General features: G+C 33.3%; 1 protein-coding gene across 2 annotated transcripts in view; it reads right to left on the bottom strand.

Moving 5' to 3' along the window:
• Nucleotides 1-24,600, bottom strand: part of LOC6037246 (echinoderm microtubule-associated protein-like 2) — a 44,099-nt gene extending 19,499 nt beyond the window's left edge. Inside the window, exons 1-2 of one of the 2 annotated variants that reach the window (XM_038258240.1) lie at nt 23,806-24,600; nt 9,157-9,723 (exon numbers count right to left, since the gene is read on the bottom strand). In XM_038258240.1, the coding sequence (XP_038114168.1) occupies nt 9,157-9,403 (247 nt within the window). In that variant the 5' untranslated portion in view covers nt 9,404-9,723; nt 23,806-24,600. Of the gene's footprint in view, nt 1-9,156; nt 9,724-19,183; nt 19,900-23,805 lie in introns of those variants that run through there. The other variant, XM_038258239.1, reaches the window with a different exon arrangement.
• Nucleotides 24,601-25,083: the final 483 nt, after the last annotated feature.

Here is a 25,083-nt window from a genome sequence, read left to right as displayed (position 1 = left end):
GCAAGACCGTCGTCCGCGCCGGAACAGCTACGGCCGACGATGAGCCCCTTGGCCAAATTAGTAAGCCCGGATAATTGATGTTTGAGCTCGCGCTCGCGCTCGCGCCTCTTTTCGGTCAAAAGCCATTCAAACACCCCCACCCTCAGAGCTCCACTCTCTCATAGGGGAAAAAATAATAGTGTGCCACCTCACATGACTCTTGCTCGCCGGTGCCTGACCGACGACCGAATCTTCGAAACTTCAAGCAAACGGATTTTTGGCACGTTTCGGCGCGGGGGAGAATTGGAAAGCAAATATTTGCCAGTTGGCCAATCCCATCCACATCCACGAACAAAACCCCGAAGCAAGCAACCAAACCGGCAATGACTCCTACGATTTGGACTTGAAATTTTATGTCTTTGACTCTTTGCACGCCACTGCCGCCGCCGAAATGGAGTCGATCGGAGTTGGCTCTGGATCATCATCCGGGGGGTGATGGCCATGACTTTTTGTGACGATGGGGGACACAAAATATGACCAGCAGGCCATGATTAAGGTTAAGGAGGGGCGTCGTATTTTTTTTTTTTCTTTTAAATGGCAAATGTAAATCTTTTTATTGTGAGCACAGTGCCCCAAATATGCACGGAAAGAAATCCGGTCTGCGTACTTGTTTTCATTTCGCGACGAAAACGTTTACAGCGAATGTTAACGTATTTGATAACAATGTTATCAAATATGCCAACATTGTTAACACATTCGTCGACATACTTCGTTATGGCGCCATGCGTATTGCATACTTGGCGGCGCATTCATTTTAATACGTTCTGCGCGTTACGCATCTGTCAGTTTGTCAAGTGTACAGGTTAAACCAACCAAAACAAAGTGTGCGCTGCGTTTCGAGAAAAAAAGTACGTCGCGGATTTTTCGTAATCATACTCGCTTGGCCAAAAGCTCGACTCGGGTTGTCAATGGTTCCAGATTCCGACGTGCCGCCGTTTGCCTTCTAGTCTGTGTGCGCCAGCTTCTGTGCCTCCTGGAAGATGGTCCGGCAGTGTCAAAAAAAGTCGGCCTCGGTAAATTTAGAGGTCGCTGGAAGAGTTTCCGGCTCGGCTAGAAGAACCTGTAGGAGAACACCAAGTCTAGGGTTAATCCGTCGATGATGGATGGATTGACCCTGGAATACAAGAAGCTGCTCAATCTGAAGGCTGAAGGCTCTTGTCCGGAAATGGACCGTCACAGCAGGTGGACTGGAAGTTGGCGGATGTCATGAAAGCGAAGCTGATCGGAGATTAGACGTCGGATAAGATTGAGACATTCAGCAGGAGTATAACATTGCCAGGGAGGTTATTCCGGCGGCGATTCCCGGTGATCACCATGACCAATCCAATCTGCAAGAGTCGATTCCGCTTCTAGACCGGTGCTACAGTCGGAATAACGTCGGGATGGTCATTTCGGCGCGTGCTGATGTGGACACCAGTCAAATCAGGTAAATTAATAGTTTTTTATATCCTAAAAATCTATCCATTTTAGTCACAATCTAATCTATAAAAAAAATCGCAAATCGCATGACTGAAGAATTGTGCTCCGATAAACTTTTTTTTTTGAAAATTAGTGATAAATAGAATAGAACTATTGTAAATATTTTTAAAAGAATTTCTCTCTCCCATCTCAAAAAAATATAAAATTAAAAAAAAAACAAAAATTTAAATTTATCAATTTACAATTTAACAATACAACAATTTTACAAAAATACAATAATACAAAAATCCAAAATTACATAAATACAAAAATACAAAAATACAAAAATACAAAAATACAAAAATACAAAAATACAAAAATACAAAAATACAAAAATACAAAAATACAAAAATACAAAAATACAAAAATACAAAAATACAAAAATACAAAAATACAAAAATACAAAATACAAAAATACAAAAATACAAAAATACAAAATACAAAAATACAAAAATACAAAATATAAAATACAAAATACAAAAATACAAAAATACAAAAATACAAAATACAAAAATACAAAATACAAAAATACAAAAATACAAAAATACAAAAATACAAAATACAAAAATACAAAATACAAAAATACAAAAATACAAAAATACAAAATACAAAATACAAAATACAAAAATACAAAATACAAAAATACAAAAATACAAAAATACAAAAATACAAAAATACAAAATACAAAAATACAAAAATACAAAAATACAAAAATACAAAAATACAAAAATACAAAAATACAAAAATACAAAATACAAAAATACAAAAATACAAAATACAAAAATACAAAAATACAAAAATACAAAAATACAAAAACAAAAATACAAAAATACAAAATACAAAAATACAAAATACAAAAATACAAAAATACAAAAATACAAAAATACTAAAATACTAAAATACTAAAATACTAAAATACTAAAATACAAAATACAAAAATACAAAATAAAAAATACAAAAATACAAAATACAAAAATACAAAAATACAAAAATACAAAATACTAAAATACTAAAATACTAAAATACTAAAATACTAAAATACTAAAATACTAAAATACAAAAATACAAAAATACAAAAATACAAAAATACAAAAATACAAAAATACTAAAATACTAAAATACTAAAATACTAAAATACTAAAATACTAAAATACTAAAATACTAAAATACTAAAATACTAAAATACTAAAATACTAAAATACTAAAATACTAAAATACTAAAATACTAAAATACTAAAATACTAAAATACTAAAATACTAAAATACTAAAATACTAAAATACTAAAATACTAAAATACTAAAATACTAAAATACTAAAATACTAAAATACTAAAATACTAAAATACTAAAATACTAAAATACTAAAATACTAAAATAAAATACTAAAATACTAAAATACTAAAATACTAAAATACTAAAATACTAAAATACAAAAATACAAAAATACAAAAATACAAAAATACAAAATAAAAATACAAAATACTAAAATACTAAAATACAAAAATACAAAAATACAAAAATACAAAAATACAAAAATACAAAAATACAAAAATACAAAAATACAAAAATACAAAAATACAAAAATACAAAAATACAAAAATACAAAAATACAAAAATACAAAAATACAAAAATACAAAAATACAAAAATACAAAAATACTAAAATACTAAAATACTAAAATACTAAAATACTAAAATACTAAAATACTAAAATACAAAAATACAAAAATACTAAAATACTATAATACTAAAATACTAAAATACTAAAATACTAAAATACTTAAATACTTAAATACTTAAATACTTAAATACTTAAATACTGAAATTTTTGAAATTTTTGAAATTTTTGAAATTTTTGAAATTTTTGAAATTTTTGAAATTTTTGAAATTTTTGAAATTTTTGAAATTTTTGAAATTTTTGAAATTTTTGAAATTTTTGAAATTTTTGAAATTTTTGAAATTTTTGAAATTTTGAAATTTTGAAATTTTGAAATTTTGAAATTTTGAAATTTTGAAATTTTGAAATTTTGAAATTTTGAAATTTTGAAATTTTTGAAATTTTGAAATTTTGAAATTTTGAAATTTTGAAATTTTGAAATTTTGAAATTTTGAAATTTTGAAATTTTGAAATTTTGAAATTTTGAAATTTTGAAATTTTGAAATTTTGAAATTTTGAAATTTTGAAATTTTGAAATTTTGAAATTTTGAAATTTTGAAATTTTGAAATTTTGAAATTTTGAAATTTTGAAATTTTGAAATTTTGAAATTTTGAAATTTTGAAATTTTGAAATTTTGAAATTTTGAAATTTTGAAATTTTGAAATTTTGAAATTTTGAAATTTTGAAATTTTGAAATTTTGAAATTTTGAAATTTTGAAATTTTGAAATTTTGAAATTTTGAAATTTTTGAAATTTTGAAATTTTGAAATTTTGAAATTTTTGAAATTTTGAAATTTTGAAATTTTGAAATTTTGAAATTTTGAAATTTTGAAATTTTGAAATTTTGAAATTTTGAAATTTTGAAATTTTGAAATTTTGAAATTTTGAAATTTTGAAATTTTGAAATTTTGAAATTTTGAAATTTTGAAATTTTGAAATTTTGAAATTTTGAAATTTTGAAATTTTTGAAATTTTGAAATTTTGAAATTTTGAAATTTTGAAATTTTGAAATTTTGAAATTTTGAAATTTTGAAATTTTGAAATTTTGAAATTTTGAAATTTTGAAATTTTGAAATTTTGAAATTTTGAAATTTTGAAATTTTGAAATTTTGAAATTTTGAAATTTTTGAAATTTTGAAATTTTGAAATTTTGAAATTTTGAAATTTTGAAATTTTGAAATTTTGAAATTTTGAAATTTTGAAATTTTGAAATTTTGAAATTTTGAAATTTTGAAATTTTGAAATTTTGAAATTTTGAAATTTTGAAATTTTGAAATTTTTGAAATTTTTGAAATTTTTGAAATTTTTGAAATTTTTGAAATTTTTGAAATTTTTGAAATTTTTGAAATTTTTAAAATTTTTAAAATTTTAAAAATTTTTGAAATTTTTGAAATTTTGGAAATTTTTTGAATTTTTTTAAATAAAGCAATTATAATAATAATTTTAACTACCCTATTTCTTTACCAATCCTATTGCGGGTATCCGAAATATGTAACAAAGAAGAAGAAGTAGCTCCACCCTCAAAAAGCAGCACTACGTGCTGCATACTTTCAGGGGTTCTATGGCTGAACCGGCAGAAACGCCTGCAAGTATGCAGAACGTTACCAAATTAAGGAGGGCGTTATGTTGGCAAATTGCGTTTACAATGTAATCGTTTTTGTTGCAAATGTGAACGGACGACGGATCGATAACATTTGTAAACGAAATCTAGAGCAAATTGTTTACAATGTAAACGGATCCGCTGACAGGATTTCTTTCCGTGTGGACAGTTGATTATTTATACTCAAGTGACCACCAAAAAAGAGATCTTTACCTACTTTTTAGTGCGCGCTAATAAAAACAGACGAATTTTCATTGAATGAAACCGTTTCGAAGCGCAGCTTCGGTGCGACATGAATTGAATTGTCCACGGGCTCCGGGAAAAAAAGAGTTTGTTTTTATTTTCTGTCAAAAGCAACGTCGGTTGGAGGCTGCAAAGTAATTCCAAACCATAAAAATAACTTTTTGCAATTCCGTCGTGAAACTACTAACTTTTCCTGTCATTCTTGAATGACGAAATAGCCTACTTTTCTGTACCAAAAATAACAGAATCGAATAGCAACACTTTTTAAAATAAATGCTGAAAAGTTCTACTTTTCAGCACTCAAATGGGTGCTGAAAAGTTGAACTTTTCAGCACTTGTTTCGAAAAGTAACACTTTTCAACATTTTTTTGAATTAAACGATTTATTGACAAAAAACATGAAAATTTGACAGAAAATTTCACTTAGTGTGTGTTTTTTGGAATTGCAAAAAATGTTGTATGGAACTCGTTGCAAAACTTGATTTTTTCAGCACTCTTCATATTTATCCAACTCGGTGAACCTCGTTGGATAAATGTACGACTCGTGCTGAAAAAATCCTCTTTTTGCAACTTGTTGCATAAACTACTATTTACGCTCGCGCACTAAACGCAAAAACTTCCCAAACAACAAGTCACAACTTTTTTGTATTCTTATTTTCGGGAAATGTTTTGAAAGTGCTTCGAAAAAGCGCAACCGGCTTCGCTTCGCCGATCCCGAACATGTCACCAAGTCAGCACTTTTTTGGCTTGTTTATTAAAACTTTTGTGCGGGGCGACGTGCTTATTTTTTCGTCGATTCGGCAGCACCCCGAAAACCTCAGCTCAAGCAGCAGCGGTGACAACGCGATAAACATATTTGGGAAACAATTTGTCGCATAGTGGACAGGTTTTTTCGGTTTCGGTTCGAGTTTGAAGCAAAAACAAAAAAAAATGTGCGGAAATGTCATCCAAGAAAAAGCTGATGTCACACGCGCGGCTCGCGACGGAGTTTGGGATGAGTCGAAAATAGAACCATCAATCAATCGAAGCAACCACTGACCGAATGGTACCAGCATGGTGGGAATTGTTTGGGAAAATGACCTCGGAGTTCAATTAGGAGACGATGAAAAAGCTGTTTAAAAATGTTATGAAAAATATTAATTAACCAGCTTTTCTTAAATAATGGTCCAATTTTCAATGTTAAAAAATTAAACATTTGTGATTTTTTTTAACATTTTGGAATTTAGACCAACATTTCAAAAGGGACAAACATTCAATATTACTCCAATTTGTTTCATAACATCAATCGGGTGCCGCGACGTCGCGTCGGATATATTTTTTGCTGAAGACGTTTTAAAAATATAATGCCAAGCTTTGAAGGACTGTGCTCCAGATTGCTTAAAACATCAATGTTATCAACTTGCGCAAGGATCTTTTTTTTAACTGTGTCATTAGCTACTATTTTGTGTGGATCAGAAAATGTCTAATTAAATTTAAAAAAACCAAGTCTGGATAAAGAATTGTTTTATTGTCAAATTATTTATTGTTTATTGTGTGAAAAGTCGAATTGAAGAAAATGGATTTTTTAGAGTGTAATATCGCATCGAATTACTTTTTTTTTTTTTTTGAAAAACTGGTTTTAAGTTATAGTTGTTAAGCAATTCTCTACCAAAACCGGAAATGGATTTTATTTGTAGTTTTTGATTTGTCTCAAACTTTGTGGGGGCCTTTCCTATGACCAAATAAGCTATTTTGTGTCATTGGTCCACCCATACAAGTCTCCATAAAATTTTGGCAGCTGTCCATACAAAAATGGTACGTGAATATTCAAACAGTTCTAACTTTTGAGTGAATTTTCTGATCAATTTGGTGTCTTCGGCAAAGTTGAAGGTATTGTTGAGGACTTTTGAGAAAAAAATAGGTACACGGAAAAAAAATTGCAGATTTTTTAATCAACTTTTTTTTTACTAAAACTCAATGTCCTAAAATACGTATTTTTTGATTTTCGAGATTTTTTGATATGTTTTAGGGGACAAAACCCCGCAACTTTTTAGCCATAGAGAAACATGGTCAAAAATCTGCCGCCGAGTTATAATTTTTTGAAAAATAATGATTTTTGGAGAAAAAAATCTAAAGAGCAGTTCTCTCAGATTTCGGTCATTCGATTTTTTTTTTGTATTTTTTAATCCGACTGAAACTTTTTTGGTGCCTTCGGTATGCCCAAAGAAGCCATTTTGTATCATTAGTTTGTCCATATAATTTTCCTTACAAATTTGGCAGCTGGCCATGCAAAAATGATGTATGAAAATTTAAAAATCAGTATCTTTTGAAGAATTTTTTGATCGATTTGGTGTCTTCGGCAAAGTTGTAGGTATGGATATGGACTACCCTGGATTAAAATGATACACGGTAAAAAATTTTTTGGTGATTTTTTATTTAGGCCGATGCAAATATTTAAAAAAGTTTTTGTCCCTCGGCCCTGGCCGAGGTCAAGGGGGGGGCAAAAAAATAAAAAAAATGTTAAAATTTTAATTACAAGCCATAGTCTTCACATTTAAATGAAAAAAGTGTTTTAAAATGCATTTTACACTAGTTCAGTTGTTTTGCAATCATTAGTTTTCAAAAAATCTAAGATCTGACAAAAACAAAAATTGTATCGAAAAAAAAGATTTTGCATCGAAAATTTTCAAAAAATCTTAAGATTTTTTTAATAAACCCAAACATGCTAAAAATGATTTCAAACGCAGAAGAATGTATTTTAGTTTGATTTCAGCTGGTTGCACTTGAATTTTCATTGTAATTTTGAAGTTTATTGTTAAAATATTTTTTTGCCCCCTGATTTTTCGGGCCAATTTTGAAGGGGGTTATGAATATGTTATGAATTTTTGAATCAATACTGATTTTTTTCAAAAAATAGAAAAATTGGTCGCAAAAATTTTTTAACTTCATTTTTCGATGTAAAATCAAATTTGCAATCAAAAAGAACTTCAGTGAAATTTTGATAAAGTGCACCGTTTTCAAGTTAAATCCATATTTAGGTGACTTTTTTGAAAATAGTCGCAGTTTTTAATTCTTTTAAATTAGTGCACATGTTTGCACACTTTAGGAAAAAACATTTTTGAAAAGCTGAGAGAATTTTCTATATTTTGCATTTTTGAACTTTGTTGATACGACCCTTAGTTGCTGAGATATTGCCATGCAAAGGTTTAAAAACAGGAAAAATTATGTTTTCTAAGTCCCACCCAAACAACCCACCATTTTCTAATGTCGATGTCTCAGCAACTAATGGTCTGATTTTCAATGTTAAAATATGAAACATTCGTGAAATTTTCCAATCTTTTCGAAACAAATATTTTTTATTTTTTTTAAACTAAGACTAACATTTCAAAAGGGCCAAACATTCAATATTACGCCCTTTTAAAATGTTAGTATTGATTTTTAAAAATACAAAATAGAGCCCTTAATCAAAAAATCTGTCAAGTACTTTTCGATTGGATAAAAAATACGTCAAATTTGTTTTTGCATGAAATTTCGTTTTTTTTTTTCAAAAAATCACAATTTTAAAAAAATCGGCGGTAGATTTTTAGACCATGTTTCTCTATGGCTCAAAAGTTGCGGGTTTTTGTCCCCTGAAACATATCAAAAAATCTCGAAAAAACGGGAAATTGAGCTTTTTTAAATAAAAGTTGATTAAAAAATCTGCAATTTTTTTCCGTGTACCTATTTTTTCTCAATAGTCCTCAACAATACCTACAACTTTGCCGAAGACATTGATCAGAAAATTCACTCAAAAGTTAGAGCTGTTTGAATATTTACGTACCCTTTTTGTATGGACAGGCCCCCAAACAGTTTGGGCCAAATAAAAAAATACAAAAAATAAAAAATGGTCGTAATCGGCCGATTTTGTAAAGAGTTGCTCTGTTTTGATAAATTATCATTTATTGTAAAAAATTGATAATAAAATTCGAATTCATGAAAAATTACAATCCTCAACTGACAGTGCACTGCAGAATGCCATTGAGATAGAAAAATCACATGCCTGCTTTGATGATAAAGTTATTTACTGCAAATAAGATAATATTGATCGACGGTAGACAACGCGATGCCTACTGCGATTTAAAGTACATCGCGTTGTTTGTTAAAATGCTGCTCCCCGTTCAAACATTGAACCCCCCACTCACCGGACGCTCCGTACGCACTCCGCAGGTGCTGCTGGTGCAGCTGGTAGGACGACGATCTACCGCTGCTACTTTTGAAGATGCTGCTGCTGTGGTTACTGTTGATCGTGGTCATCGCCGATCCGCTGGACGACGCCGTCTCCGACTCCGAGATGGTCGCGTACGTTCCATTGCTGTTCCGGTACGGGTTGTTCTGGTACTGGGCGGAATCGGGCGTGGACGGCTGCTCGGGACTTACGGCGGCACTCATGTTGATGGCTTTGTTTAGTTCTTTTAACAATAACGCCCTCTCGAAAAGTGACACCCCACACCCCTATTGGAAGTTTGTTTTGTTATTTATCGCTGCTGCTGCTGCTAAGCCGGTTGCTGCTGATATTCCGAGTGTGTCGTTCCGTGCCGTGTATAATGATGTCATTCGAATTGAATATTCGATAAAAAAAGAAGTGAGAAAGAATAAATCACGCACACATTCAGACGCACACACACACACACTCAGACTGTGTGTGATGGTGACGCCGACGCCCAACGACGACGACGCGGTCGAATATCAATTTCCGCTCCAGCGACTTTCTGCAACACCGGGGAGAGAGAGAGGGAGAAAAAAAAAACGAGAAAATTAGTATAAATGATCCACTGATGGCACCGGATTGGTGGAGGTGGAACCGGAAAAGGGAAGGAAACAGGACGGAAGTTGCCGGGAAGAGAGATGATGATGGTGATGACGATGATGAGAATTAAAACTAATAGCATTATGAGCCTTCAGACTGATAACACTGGGTTGCAAATCAGAATATGGCCAATTAAGTCTTAAGTTCACAAAAATAATTATAATAACTTAAAAAATTAAATTAATTTAAATCTAAAATTTTCTAAAATATGATAGGTTATAATTCTTTAAACAAGGGTAATTAAGTTACACTGGGAAATTCTAATCCAAAATGAACGCGTGTGTTGGCTCAATTAGGTGATGCTAATGAGATAACACGAATTTTATGTTTTTGCTGTGCACAGACAGTTTATCTCGGTACAGAGTAATTTATCTAATGTTACACAGCGTTGATGCAAAAAAAAAATCGCCAACTAAATAATAATCTGCGGTGACGACGACGATGGACGCCAATGGCTTTATTGTCGCGGTTATGGTTGGTGCAAAATCTGGCCCAGTGGGTGATCTATTAGTGCCAGACCGGACTTGGTTTGGCGTGCGAGCGTGCGTGTGTGTGTTTGTTTGTTTCTTTCTGAGAGCAAGAAGACAAGGTTAGGTTAAGCTCTGGAATCTGGTGTGGAGGTGGGATGTTGTTTTGGTTTCTTCGATTAGCAACTTCAGTTTGGTCACAAATTTGTCATGTGGGAGAGACGGGGTTCAAAATTGCTGCTTTGTAATGAAATTCTCGCAAAAATTTGTATATCTGGAAATATTGTATTTTCATTATCCATTTGTCCATACATGTTTCTATGCAAATGTAAGGAAAGGTTTTATTTAAAATGCTTTGTAAATGTTCAAAAATCTGTATCTGAGTAGTTCTCTAGATTTTTGCAATTTTTTTCGAGATTTTGTCCATACATTCCCAGTGTCAAAGAAGCAATATTGCATCATTATTTTTTTCAAATTAGTCTCCATACAATTTTGCGTACTGGTCTCACAAAATGGGTACGCAAATATAGGAAAATCTTTACCTTGAGCTGGGAGCTTGAGCTTGGTGTCTTCGGCAAAGTTGTAGAATAGAATAGAAAGAGTAGAAATGAGGACTATTCAGAAAAAAATACGTATTTTTTAAACTTCTGAGTTTTTTTTTATAAATATGTTTTAAGCAATAGTGCATGATGGTGAAAACTTTGGTTCCAAGGGTAGGGGAATGTGGGGCAAGACGACCATATGGGGCAAGAGGAACAATCGGTAGTAAGGCCGAAATTTTTACAATTTTGATTATTTCCACTATGAAAAATTGTTGCTAGCAATGCAATTAGCTGATTCTACTACCACATAACCACCAAAACGACGTAAACGCCACGGGGCATAATATTAAATGAAGTTTTTTTTCATAACCTTTGTTTCCTAATAATATTTGGAAAGTATAAAATAAGGCTTAGGGTTCGTTTTAAGGCTCATTTTATCAAAATGCTATTTTTCCTAGATCAGTAGTGTCCCTACCAATGACTTGCACGTAATATAAAGTATGATTTATGTTTTGGTTATTTTTGTAGAGAGTTTTTAAAAAATCTTGTTTTGGTGGGGCAAGTGTACCATATGGATTTTTAGTATGGAAAAAAATACGAATTGCTGCAGCAACATATTTTATTGTGAAAAAAATACATAAAAGTTCTTAAAAACTGATAATCAATTGTTTAAAAAATTGTCCATACACGATATTATAATATCTTAATTTTTTTTAGTAAATTATTACTTTTTAATCTCAAAATGAAAGAAACGTTTCAAATACATCCTAATCTGATGTATCTAAGTGATAATGGTTCAATTGTTAGTAAATTAGCATGTTTTTTCATGCATTGTTCCTCTTGTCCCAACGGGTTGTTCGACTTGCCCCACTAGTTGAGTAGAACGTACGAAAAAAAAAATCAATTTTTTACATTAAAAAACAGAATTTTTTAAAAACTTGTTCTATCAAAGTCTCAGTCAAGACCTGGAATAAGATGATTCCAATAAATCCGACAGATTTTTTAACGTTTTTAATGGGTTATAACGAGCATTTCCTTAGCTTGTTACACTCGCCCCACTTTCCCCTATACATTTTTGATCGAAAATGCGGTCGAAAAAACATGTTTTTTGAACTTATCAAATAGCAATCGAAAATAATTTTAACGAATTTTTAATGAAGTGCAAGGTTTTGGAGTTATAGTCTACATTTATAATAATTTCATCATTTTTTATAATATTCAGATTTTTTTTCCTTTTTTAGAGCTTTTTTAAAAGGTCCTATAAGCTATTGTGTTTCATATGTTTATAGGACTTTTAAAAAATATCGTTTTTCAAAAATAATGTATAATTTATCGACTGAAGATGTCTCGATAACTATTGGTTCGATTTTCAATTTTGAAAAATGAGACTTTTGTGATTTATTTTTATCTCTTCAATATAATTTATTTAAAAATTTAAAAATCTGGTCTTAATTATGACATGAGGAAAATTAACTATTTGTAGACTTCTTCGAAAGGTCTGCTTAATTTTGTATGACCAGCCCTCAAAAGTATATGGAGAATTACAGGGGAAAAAAAATAAATATACATCTTTAATCATCAAAAAAATAAATAAAAATAAAATGCAGGTAGATGTCAAATTGTGAAAACGGCGAGGACTTGCTCATCTTAAATTATCTGATCGATTTTATGTCTTGGGAAAAGTTGTAGGGAAAAAATAAATTGAAAAATTGTATTTATGGATATGTTTAAATGACTAAAAAAGCTTTTTTTAGGCACAAGGCGATAAAATTTTGTTTATCATATATTGGACGATTTTGTTTAATTTGTTTTTTTTTTGCAAAAAGTCAAAATCATGTTTAAAATAAATTTGACATCTTTTCTTTAAATTAAATCAAAGTTGTCAAATTTTTAAAAATTAAATCCAGATTTTCAAGTTTAGTCATCTTCAAGTATTTATTTTGTCATTTTTGAACTTTTTTCGATCCACCATTTCTGAAAAAAATCGAATGGATCAAAATTTTTTTTTATTAAATTTGCTTCAATTGCGTGAAGAAAAATATGTAGGAAAAAACAGTATTCTAAGTTTTACCCAAATAGAATCAAATGTTAAAATTCAACAAATTTCCAGTTTCGAAGAGTCACATTTCTGTTCCGTTTTTTCGTAATCTTGAAGGGGTTGGACACAAACTAGAAATTAAATTTTCTTTTGCTTTACAGGAATTTGAAGGCATTTTTTTGAAAATTTTAGAAACCCCTTGACTACTCAAAAGTTATTTAGAATTTTTAAATCCATGATGGCGAACAAGATGACGGTGATGAAATATTGTAAAAATGCATTTTTTTAATTTAATAGGCAATCAACCACTCGAATTTGACCAAAATCGGGTCGCAGAACTCGAATTTGATGTTAAAAGTAAGAAAAAAAAAGCAATACCGGAACATTTTTATACTAATGATTCGATTATCTGAAGTCCCATACAAACCTTCGGATAATTGAACTTGGGATAATCGAAACTTCAGATAATCGAGTCCAGACTTTATTAAAAACACCAGTGATCTTAGTTAAATTAATACAAAAAAAAATGTTTCTGATTTATTTTTTTTCCAAAAATCATCTTTTTTCAAAATGTATATCTCCGGTACTCGGTGACGAATGGCCACACTTCGGTAAGTCATCAACAACTAAGGTTTGAACAACAACTTAGTTCCGGTACGCGTAATAGGTAGATCCTTTTTAGTTCCAACAATATGAAAATTTGAAAATATCTATTTTAGAATTGAGCTTTTACTGATAAAAAGTCAAATAAAAAAATCGAAAATATTTTTTCCGTGTATGCCTTTTTTTCTGAAAAGTCCTAAACATAACCTACATTTTTGCCGCTGACACCAAGTCGATCAGAAAATCACTTCTGAGCATACAAATTTTCGAATATTCACATGCCCGCAAAATTGTATCGATGAGAGATGGCTTTTTTCGTATAGGGGAATGCAATGGGAAAGTTTCATCAGAATAAAAAAAATGTTTCGAAAAACATTTCGTAATTCAGCATAACATAAATGCATTAAAGTAATAATAAATGTATATCAAGTTAAGCGTTGGATAGACTTGACAGAAAATTTATTCCGTGACAGCTTGTTCCAAGGGGAACACAGATGATCCACCATAAATTTGAAATTATGGTTTTATTTTTATTTTTGAAATAAAGTCTAAAAAAGATATTAGAATTGGCTTTTAATCGTGTTTTTTTACCGTTACCCATGAAAAATCACCCAGGCTTTTAAATTAGGACCCTATTCACAGATTTCTTTGAAGCATTTTTGGGGTTATATTTGGAGCTCAACGACCCAATGCGACTCAAGAGGTCTAACCAACCCCAGTCACCTCTTATCATAACATCCTTTCGTGCAATGAAATGGTAATGTTTTTCGCAAAAGGAACCCAAAGCAGTCTTTTGCCGGCTCGTCATCTCAAGCTGTTTCTCTCTCACACTCGGTCTGTCTGTACTGCTGATAGACATGAATTCGTTATGTAACGTAGTTTGTTGTGCACTGATTTGCGCCGTTGTCGGCATTTGCCTCCCCCTCATTCATTCATCTCCCCACCCAAAGCCTACTGCTTGAAGTTGAAGTTGAAGCCTAGTTGCTGGGAATCGATTTGTGCTTCTTTACCCTGGTTGACTCTGGCTATCGGTTTCGAGTCGGTCGTCCACTAAGGCGATTAGTGGGGGAAACCATTCGCCATGGCTTGCTGCGGTGTTGTTTATATCTTGCGGGGAGTCAGATTTCAGTTTTGCCCCATTTTCCCACACACAGAGATTGAGCGTTGAGCGGTTGGGAGGCACATTAATTAAATGTAGTTAGGCACTTCGATTTTAGTCGCAGAGATTAATATTTCTTGCCTTAACCCGAGCATCTTTAAGCTTGATTGATCTGAGCAGGCTCCTATCGATTTCCACTTAAAATTGTTTGGTATTTTGATTTGTTATCGCGGAACAGTTGCCAACGCGATTTTGAGTTGAATGGATGTTAAGTGTCCAGACTTGGGTTTTCAAATATTTGAAGGCCACTTGAGGGTGGTTGCTCTTTAAATAGAAAGCAAACCATGACATTTCGTTGCGCTTTTAGAAAGAATAACTGAGCGATTGCAACGATTGATGGCTCAATTTGCTAAACCAGTGACATCGATTTTACGCTTCAAATCGCACATTGCGTCACATTTTACAGCATCTCGTAAAACAATCACAGTAAACAATGAACCATTTACGATTACCGATTGTTTTCTCACGGCACGCCGTTCGCGTAAATTGCCATCACAGCCTACTACGCGAAAATCCGCAGTGCTGCCAGACACCATCCGTCTCCATTACTGAGAATGGGGACGGAATGAAAAATGAACTAGTTTAGCGTGTCGGGTTTTTTTGTTTGTTTGTTTGCTAAGTTATATAGTGTACGGATTGACTTGCATTCGGAATCGACTACGTGACTCAATTACTTTTTAATGGATTGTTTTCCTTTAATGGCTGCAACGTGACTGGAAGAAAGTTTGCGAATTCGTTCCGAAATTTCCTGGATTAAAATAGATTGCTGGAAGAATTAACTCAGTATTATGTAACTACAAATTTATTGTTTCCAATTGTAAAGCTGGAACTTCATAGCTGAGAAAATCAACCAATTTGCAAAAATTTCCTTCGGAAGCACCAATCAAAAATTACCCAACCCCAAGGTACAGGTGAAACTCGTACTCAGCACCTGTCTGCGGTGCGAAAACAATAACCCAAACAGTAAAAGCAAAAAATTATACCATTTCACGTGCGCCAAAGTGTGTCAGTGTGAAAATGAAGCACGCACACGCCAAATGCCAAAAAAAATCACGAATCGCCAACAAAAAATAAAAGTAATCACATTTTCATCCCAGTTATGATTACCTTTTCCCTGAGGTTGATTCAACCAACAACAAAAAGGAAGATGAAGAAGCAAGTTGGCAGCTTTCATCGCCTGCTGGGACCAATTGATTCGCGAAAAATAGAAAGAGAGAAGTAACGTCCGAAAAGGATGCCGAATCTGTGCAGATTCGACTGTAAATTGATAAACGGTCGATTACAGGTTCGTTTGTGTTAAATTTACACACTCTCTCACAGACAAAGAAATACCTCAAATGTGATGATTGCATTTGCTGGACGTGATGCGAAACTGATTTATTCTCTCCCTCTCATGCGAGATCGAAAATGATGTCATTAAAGGTGTAAAATTTACGCGCTATTGTAGCGAAAATTAGCCAGTAACGAACCTCAACTGCTGTGGCGACTGGTACTTTTGAAGCAAGCAGAATGAAACATTTCGTTCGATTCGATATGCCGCCAATCGAAGTAGCCCGATTTTGGAAACTTGACTCCGTCGAGTTGGCCGCGACTGCCTCCCCGAAAATGGGCAACGGTCAGTGCCTACTAAGCCTGGGTCGTTGCCGAAAGGAGCGTCGTTAGCTGGATTACTGTCACCTTGGGCTGGTTGAAAGTGATACCGGGTAGGACCTACAAAGCTGTAAACGATATTAGCTAAGCGAAGGATTTGAACTGGGGGTTTGACCTGCGGTAGCATTTGATGAGATTGTTTTTACTTGGAATGCCATAAAAGAGTATGTTTTATTTTATTACTAATATTTGCAAAAAAAAAGTCATGAATAATTAGTTTACTTCATCAATATTAAGTTGAATAAGAATGTGAGAAGTAACAGAGAGAATGTAACAAAATAAATTTGGATTTAAAACAATAACTTTGAAAAACATTTGCAACGGCCTTAGAGTCTCTTAACAATTTTTGAATTTTTCAAAAATTTACGAGATATTAATTCATGTTTCATGTATAAAATTTGTTGAAGACATCAAATTGGTTAGCTAAATCGCCTTTTTCTTTTTTTTTATTTAGTGTAATTGAAAAGTTGCAAATATTTTCCAAAGTGTTTGTCCTCACTAAGGCTATTGCTTAAATTTAAAAAAATCTTTCAAAAAACTTTAAAATTTAGATTTTATTTTGAGTGCAATCAGCTGAAAATAATTTAAAATGCATTCCCTTGCGTTTATAATCATGTCTAAAATGTTTGAGTTGATTTAAAATAATTTGAGTTTTAGGGAATTTTTGATGAACAGTACCGAGCCGAGCAAAAACAAAACTTTGAAAAATATTTGCCAATATCGGCTAAACCCAAACAGTCTGAGAGGAAATAAAAATATGTTTTAAGATAAAAATTTAACTGGAAACAAAAGTGTAAAGAACTGAAAAGAATTTGAATTTTAATAGAAAATATATTTATTTAAAAAAATCGAAAATTTTCAACATAAAAATGGTAATACCATGATCTGGTACCTTTCGATTGCATTTTTTTTATATTCTAAGTGTTTTTATTTTAAATTTATTGTTTGACCGAAATATAAACGGCCTCGGATAATCAAATCATGAACAAACATTTTTTTGTTAGATTTTAATGGATTTTATCAGCGCCGTTTTGGCCCTTGGTTTACAAAAATCGAAATCTTTTTGAAGTGGTTTAGGGGTCAAAAATAAGGCAAGGAAAAAAAATATTGTTTTCCTAATTCGATTATTTCACGTGATTTTTTTTCCGAGGCCTTTGGATAATCATGTCCACTAAAACATATGAAAATATAAAAAATCAAAAGGAGGGGGGGGGGGGGGGGTTAAGTTCTAATCATAACCTACAACAAATTCACTTTCAAGATACGGATTTTCGAAGGTTTTCATAGCACATTGATCCAGAGACTTTTATGGAGAAACATTAAAATGATGCAAAAAGGCTTACTTGGACATAGATTAGCAATAGATTGAAAAAGTTTCATAAACAATATTCAAAATGGTAAATTGCTTGAGAGTTTCTCACTCTGATTTATTTCAAAAGTAAAATTTGCTATAAAAAATACCACTCGTAATATATCCATGGGTAAAAAACTTTTATTTTTTTTGCATTGATCTTATTATTTTTATTGGTATTGCTACATTTAAGTACAGATTTCATAAAAAAGGTAATGAAAAAATTGAAGTAAACATAGCGGAAGCATATATTTCCATCAGGCACCTAATGTTGGCATATCATGCTAGCACTTTGGCGCTCGATTACAGTTTCTAAAAATCTCTTTCAGCCCATATCAAGCTAAAAAATAGCATGATGGGGAGTGAGCAAACAAGTTTCTATCATAAAAAAATGTTATAGTTAGAATAAGCAAATTGGATGGCAATAGGACTGAATCTTTAACCTGCAATCATACGAGAATTTCCCCTACTTCATAATTTGAAAGTTTTAGAATGTTCCATGAGTTTTAAAATTGTTTCTATTTAAAGATCATAAAAGATATGACAAAGGTTAAAGTTAAAGATCATAAAAAATATGACAAAGGCATGGACCTTTTTTTTAAAATGGCAAGTTTGAGACATTTGGGATAAGGTTAAGGCAATTTTGCTTCAAACAATAAGCAGAATTTATTTTCACTGAAATGACAATTGCAATAATTAAATAAATAATTCATATGTTAGTATTTCTTAGTTTTTTGATGAATTTTCTTTCATCGCTGAATGAGAGATTTTGTCGATAATCAGTATCTGACAATTTTTATCAATTTTGCAGCCCCAAAAATTTTGGTTGCGTAGAGATAAGATTAGATAAAATTCAACTTATCAAATGCTGAATCACAACTACCGGTTCACACTCTTTCCTTCCGTATCACTTTCTACGCATTGCTGTAAGCGACTTTGTATGAATATTTTTATAAGCTTCAAAATAATAAAACAGCAAAAAAAAATCCAACCAATTACTTTCCCATTCACACATTCACATTCACACCACACCAGAGCCATACCCCAAAGACCCTGCCCGCTCTCGTTAGTGTTGTGCTGCGTTGCGTTATTTTATTGTGTGCACTGCTGCGTTGCTCTCACGGCCTCGTGTCGCTTCGTGCCGGCTTTTACCAATTGGAAATTTTGTGGAGTCGCGCTGCTGCTCTCTTCTTGGCTGTTGTTGTCGTCGACTGCAACACAACGAACCCGACCAAACACAATAGAAATAAGCTTGGAAGGTAGAACAGACACCGTTGAAAAAAATAAGAATATATTTTATTTCTCCAGGAAAATAAGAAAAGTGTTATAATTTATCTGAGAACTCATAATTTAAAAAAAAAATTAAATTACACAAAAAATAAGTTTAAATTTTAAAAGTTTTCAACTGTGCAACGCGAATCAGTGAAAGAGGTGAGATTGGACACACTTTGATCACATTGGCCGTGTCTCGTTTGGCCTGTCGGCCGGATTTGCGCGGACAGCTGAAGGGGGTTTGCTGGTGAAATTTACCAATTCCGAAAGTGATCTTTACCGTTAATAGCAGAGTAGGCTCTGCGTGGAAGTGGAACGACGTGCTCTGCTCGTTTTTTTTGACAATAATTTTTCCCTCTTCGGTTTCGGTTCGCGTCCTAGTAGGCCATCAAGCTAATTATCCACGCGGGCATCGCAGATTCTTCACAGTTTCACTTCAACGGTGCACCAGGTATGGCCTACTGCGCGACGGGTTTGTAGGTTATTGCTGCATAAACACACTTGGATGATCGCTTAGCCGCTTAATTAGTATTTATCCACTGATCTCACTTGTACGAAGCTCGAGAGATTCACTTGGTTTGACGCCAGTTGACGTGACAACTTTCCCGCATCGTCGCACACACTCAATGCATATTCAGGGAATTCCCTTCGTCCCGTCCCCAACACACTCAACAACTTGCGAGATTCGTGCAAAACCAAGTGACTTAATGCAGCCAGCTAAGTACGGTTAGGTCACACACGCGAAACCCGTCGCAGCTGGCTTTGCATGCAAGTTCCCTTCAATGGAAAAGCAATGTTGCAAAAACCCAGTTACCGTCGTACACCTCCCCCAACAACAACAACGAAACGCAGCAGGCTCTGCCCAAAACCTGGAACCTGCGCCCGAGTCGACCCGTTACCACGACGACGACAAACGACAACAACGCGACGGCGGATGTTGCGGAATGTTGTTCTGGTCGTACAACTTGTACGGGCTACGGCAAGGTACTAAACTCGCGTAAAGCCGGACTGCTGGTTGAGAGCGGAGCTGTAGGAAACCTCGCTCAGCGAAAGCTTCGACTCCCCCCACGAACAAAAAAAAGCTCACCCCGGTGGATGACGATCGCACCTCAGCAGCGTCAGCGGAGCAGAGAGTCACTCGCGCAGGTTGCTTTGTCACCACCGGTTTCTCTGTGTAAAGTCTGGTGGGGGTTTTGAAGAGGTCGTAACTTGTTTGTTTAAAATATGTTGAGTTAAATTGATTGATTAGTAAGAATTTATAAACTGAATACATCACAAAATAAAATTGTTGAAAGAATTTGGGGGTTTATGGAAGAGTCCGGACTCGTTTAACCGAAGCCTCCATAGTTTCGATTATCAGAAGTTCGATATTAATTAGAAATCTTATCCTAATTCTAAATGACTGCCGTTTCTAATGTGAATTTGAATTTACAATCGAAAAGCTCTTCACGGTAATTTTGATAAAGTGCACAGTTTTCGAGAAAGGGCCACTTATTTGATTTTAACTAAAAGTTATCAGTTTTTTTGAGATTTAAAAAAAAGTAATCATTAGTGACCAATTCTAAAAAAAATCGTCTTCGAAAATTAAAAAAAAAAATCCTAAAAAAATTGTCTATGAAACATTGAAGATTGGAGCCTTCTGGTTGCTGAAATACAGCAGATAAAAGAAAAATAAACAAGAAAATTGAAGTTTCCAAAGTCCCACCCAAACAAGACACTATTGTCAGCAACAAATGGTCCAATTTTCAATGTACAAATGAAACATTTGTAAAATTTTCTTAACCATTCGATTATTTTTTAAATTATGGAATCAACACTAACATTTCAATAGGCCCAAATATTCAATATTAAGCTCTTTTGAAATGATTCCGAAATTTTCAATAAAAAATCGAAGAGTTCAAAAAAATATACTAGTGTTTATTTTCTAAACATAAAAAATTGGATCATTTGTTGCTGAAATTTTGGTGAACAAATATTTTCAGAAAAACTGCAATTTTTATGTTAAAATCAAATATTACATTCAAAATTCAGAGTCGAGATAATCGTTCTCTCAAAATTTATTGAGGGCTCAGTGCCAAAATCGATAGAATAATGGTACCAACTCACACCATCATAACAAATGAGTTCATTCGTTAGTTGAATCAATAAATCTCCAACAAGTGTCATACATCGACTTCTGACTTCTCCTTGGTCACCAAGCTGTGGTGGCCGAGGCAGCTAAGTCATTGGATTGGTTTGTCAAAGGTCTCTGGTTCGATTCTCGTTGTCGACACTTTTGGTTTTTTGTTTGACGGATGAACTTTTTTTGCAAATGAACCTCGAGAGAATAGTTCTATCGCCCATCTCGAGCTGTGTTCTCTGCGTCCGTGAATGGTACCACTATTCTCTCGACTCGAGACCATTATTCTCTCGGACTAGCGCTGCCAGTTTTGGGTGTAAGTAGTCATATCATTTTGCAAATAAGGATTTTTTGTTGTTCGATGATATGGGTGGACCATTGACAAAAAATGGCCTCTGTGGTAAAAAAAAGGCCCAAAAAAATTTATGCCTAATAAAAAAAATACAAAAATAAAATATAAATGCTCAACATTAGCAGATTTGGAAGGATTTGTTCAGAAGCAAAACATTAATCAAAGGTGAGCAATTCTCTGAGATTTCGGTCATTCCCTTTTTTGTATTTTTTAATTCGGCCAAAATATGTTTGGTGCCTTTGAAGCCATTTTGCATCATTAGTTTGTCCATATAATTTTCCATAAAAAAATGGCAGTTGCCCATACAAAAATGATTTATGTAAATTCAAAAAATCTGTATCTTTTGAAGGAATTTTTTGATCGATTTGGTGTCTGAACTGAAAAAAACACTGAGTTATACACGGTAGAATTTTTTTTTGGTGATTTTTAATTCCACTTTTTGTTTTTTAATATTGTTTAGGGGACATCAAATGCCAAGTTTTCAGAAATCTCCGAAATGCGCAAAAAAAATTGACCGAGTTATGATTTTTGAACAATTAGGCCATTGCAAAAAAATTTAAAAGTTTATGTCGCCCCCTCCTTATAAATTGGTCCAAAAAATCAGTGGGAAAAAATATCAAAATGTCAATGGAAATAGAATTCTTATCAACTGAGAATAATCTTAAATGCCTTTTTCTTCATTGATAATGACATTTAACATGTTTGGACTCGTTTAAAAATATTTTGAACTTTTATGAAATTACAATGTACAGCACCGCAAACACTTTTTTTTCCGCAAAAATAAAATTTTCGTAAGTATTTAGAAATTTTGGAAATCAATGATTGCAAAACAACTGGACAGATGTATGATACATTTTAAAAAACTTTTTTCATTCAAATGTTGACACCGTGGCCTGTAATTTCAATTTTTAGCTTTTTTTTCCGATTTTACGAAAAACAATATTTTATTTTATTTAAATCAAGAGTAACATTTCAAAAGGGCTGAAAATTCAATATTACGTCCAATCATTTGATGATTCTTGCATCAACCCGAACAAGCTTAAAATGGTTTTAAAGATAAGTGCATTTAGGCAATTTGAAAAGCTCCTCCAAAAATATATATATATATAAAAATCATGCAAACTTGATTTCCAAAAAAAAAATCATACGACCTTTTCAAAACCCCCCTCACAGAGTGACGATCGTTCCGTTTGAGTGTGTTCGCGTGTGCCACCTACTTGGATGTCGGTATGCGAGACTAAATTTGTGTCCCAATATGGACTACTTGATTCGAGAGAAAGAGAGCACGTGAGCGTGCACGACTCTCGCGACGACTTTGGGCAAGTTACCTTAAGTTTAACTGTTTTGTTGGTCGGTGGAGGTTAGACCAAGCCTAAAGTCACAGATGGTGGTCGACAATGAACGCGAAACCGTTTGTGTGTGTATGTCTGTGCCCTCCCCCCTTCATCCAACATATGGTCAACGAGGGTTGAAGATGTTTGCGCCAAGATATTATTGTTGGTTGTTCTTTTGGTTTTCGTTGGTTTTCGTTTATTTTTTATTTTTTTGGTTTTGCAAGAAACAACACAGCATCCCTTCTGTTCTGCTTGTCGTTTAGAGGCTGTTGGGTGTTGCATTTCAAGCGATTCAAGTTTCCAAAGTTTGCTCAATTTTGAGGGAGGTAGCCGGTTGAGGTGTATATTTCAGCAATCAGCTTAAATTAGCTTCAAACCGCACGGAAAGGTACCTCCAGAAAGCGTATTATTTGCTAAGTAGTTAGATGGTTGCTCAAGAGCAGCCTACCGACCGTGGAATTTGTGTGACAAAATTTACATTGTAAACCCTCTACTGGTTCTTTTTGAAAATGAAAGTTTTTACGTCGTTTTTACTATTTTCAAAAGTTTTGATATTTCGGAAACTATTCGTTAAATTTTTAATGTTTTTACCTTTGAAAATTTTTCTACATTCTCATTAAAATTCATCATTTTTTTCAAATCTAACCTAACATTTGGAAATGTCTAAAATAAGTGCTTTTGTCTTGAAAATATTAAAATAATTATAATTAAAAAATAACGCAATTTTTAGATTTATTGCTAAATTCTAGAAAATAACTCTGCTCGATTTTATCTGTGGAACAACTCAAATTTCTTTAATTGCATGAAGATAGATTTTGATAGTGAGCAATTCTCTCCAAATTCCGGGTGTGGATTTTACCTGATTTTTTTTTATTTGGAATGTAAATTTTGAATGTGTAATTTTGGAAGGTTGAATATTACCTCTGTTATGACGTAATTTTACATCAATTTTGACTGAAAAAGTGACATTACAGCAGAAAAAGTGGTAAAATTACACTATTTTGTGACATAAAAATGCAACCCTTCCCAAATGTAATATTACAATGATTTTTTTTACTGTGAACCTGAATAACAAAACATATTATGAAAATACTTACACTTAATGTTCTCCAACTGTGTCACTCCTCCAACTACCGATTCAACTCGTTAAGTGGCCTGATAATGTTACGACAACCATCACGACCTTCTTCTCTTGAGCACAGACAAAAATAAGGTAATAACCCTCAATTGCACTCCACGACTAAAATAAACCACCACATGACTACCCAGTACCATAAACAATCTGTCCAAAGGGCAGCCGCGGTCAGTTTGGAGCAACAGCATCCATCATCAACCCGAAGGTACACTTCGGCCTCGCGATCTCACTCTCCTCTCGTGTAAACAGAGTAAACAAAGCTCGACACCACTAGCCAAAGCTTACATTCACACACTCATACGAACTTGAGCTTGGCACCTAAAACGATCGGACAAACACTTGTAAACACCGTGCAGCTACGGTGCGAATCCAAATCGCTTAACGAATCGATCGCTGATTGCTCAACAAAAATAAACCGCAAAATTTGCTTAATTGTTTAGCCAATCATCATCACAATCACACACACACTTGCACGCGATAGTTTTGCGCAAAAAAAAAAACAAGTTTTCGCACGTCAAAGTAGGCGCTTGTTGTTTGATAAGCAGCTAGTGTGACTTATGTGTGATGATCACCTCACCAACAACTTGCGATCAACGATCGAAGCAATCGACGCAAAACGAGATGCGATGCAGTTTCCGCACCTGAATCAACTGTGTGTGTGCGCGACGGTTTCCTGTTTCACACGGCAACTGACTGTAGTTGCGACGACGACGAAAAACGACCGACCGAGACCGGGTTGCTGCGTTCGTTCACAGCATAATAAAATGCACAACTGACTTTATGCTTGATGCCGGAGTCGAGTCGGGCGGACGCACTCAGCTTTTTGACTCATTCATTCGTTTTTTTTCTCATTCGCTCTCTCTCTCTCTCTCTTCCTCTCTTTTGCTCAGGTATTCGCGATCACCGTCGTCAGTACATCATCATCGGTCTAATGTTTGAATGTATGAAGCACCGATGTAAGGTGGTGAGTACCTTTGGGGTGATGATCATTCTAGGGGTGATCAAGTATTTTTTGAATTTTAGATCAATCTTTATTTTTATGTTTTCTTTGAAAAATGTTTAAAGTATCAAAGAAGAATACGATTATTCGTAGTTCGATTAACTGACGGTTTGTATAGGACTTCGGATAATCGAATCACGAACAAAAAACATTTTTTCTTATTTTTTTTATTTCGTTATTTTAACATCAAAATCAAGTTCTGCGACCCCATTTCAAATTAGAATGGTTGATGCCTGTAAA

The sequence above is a fragment of the Culex quinquefasciatus genome, chromosome 2 (assembly GCF_015732765.1).
Source record: "Culex quinquefasciatus strain JHB chromosome 2, VPISU_Cqui_1.0_pri_paternal, whole genome shotgun sequence".
Taxonomy (NCBI): domain Eukaryota; kingdom Metazoa; phylum Arthropoda; class Insecta; order Diptera; family Culicidae; genus Culex; species Culex quinquefasciatus.
The sequence above is the reverse complement of the archived record's forward strand: the minus strand, read 5'-3'. Positions and strand labels throughout refer to the sequence as shown.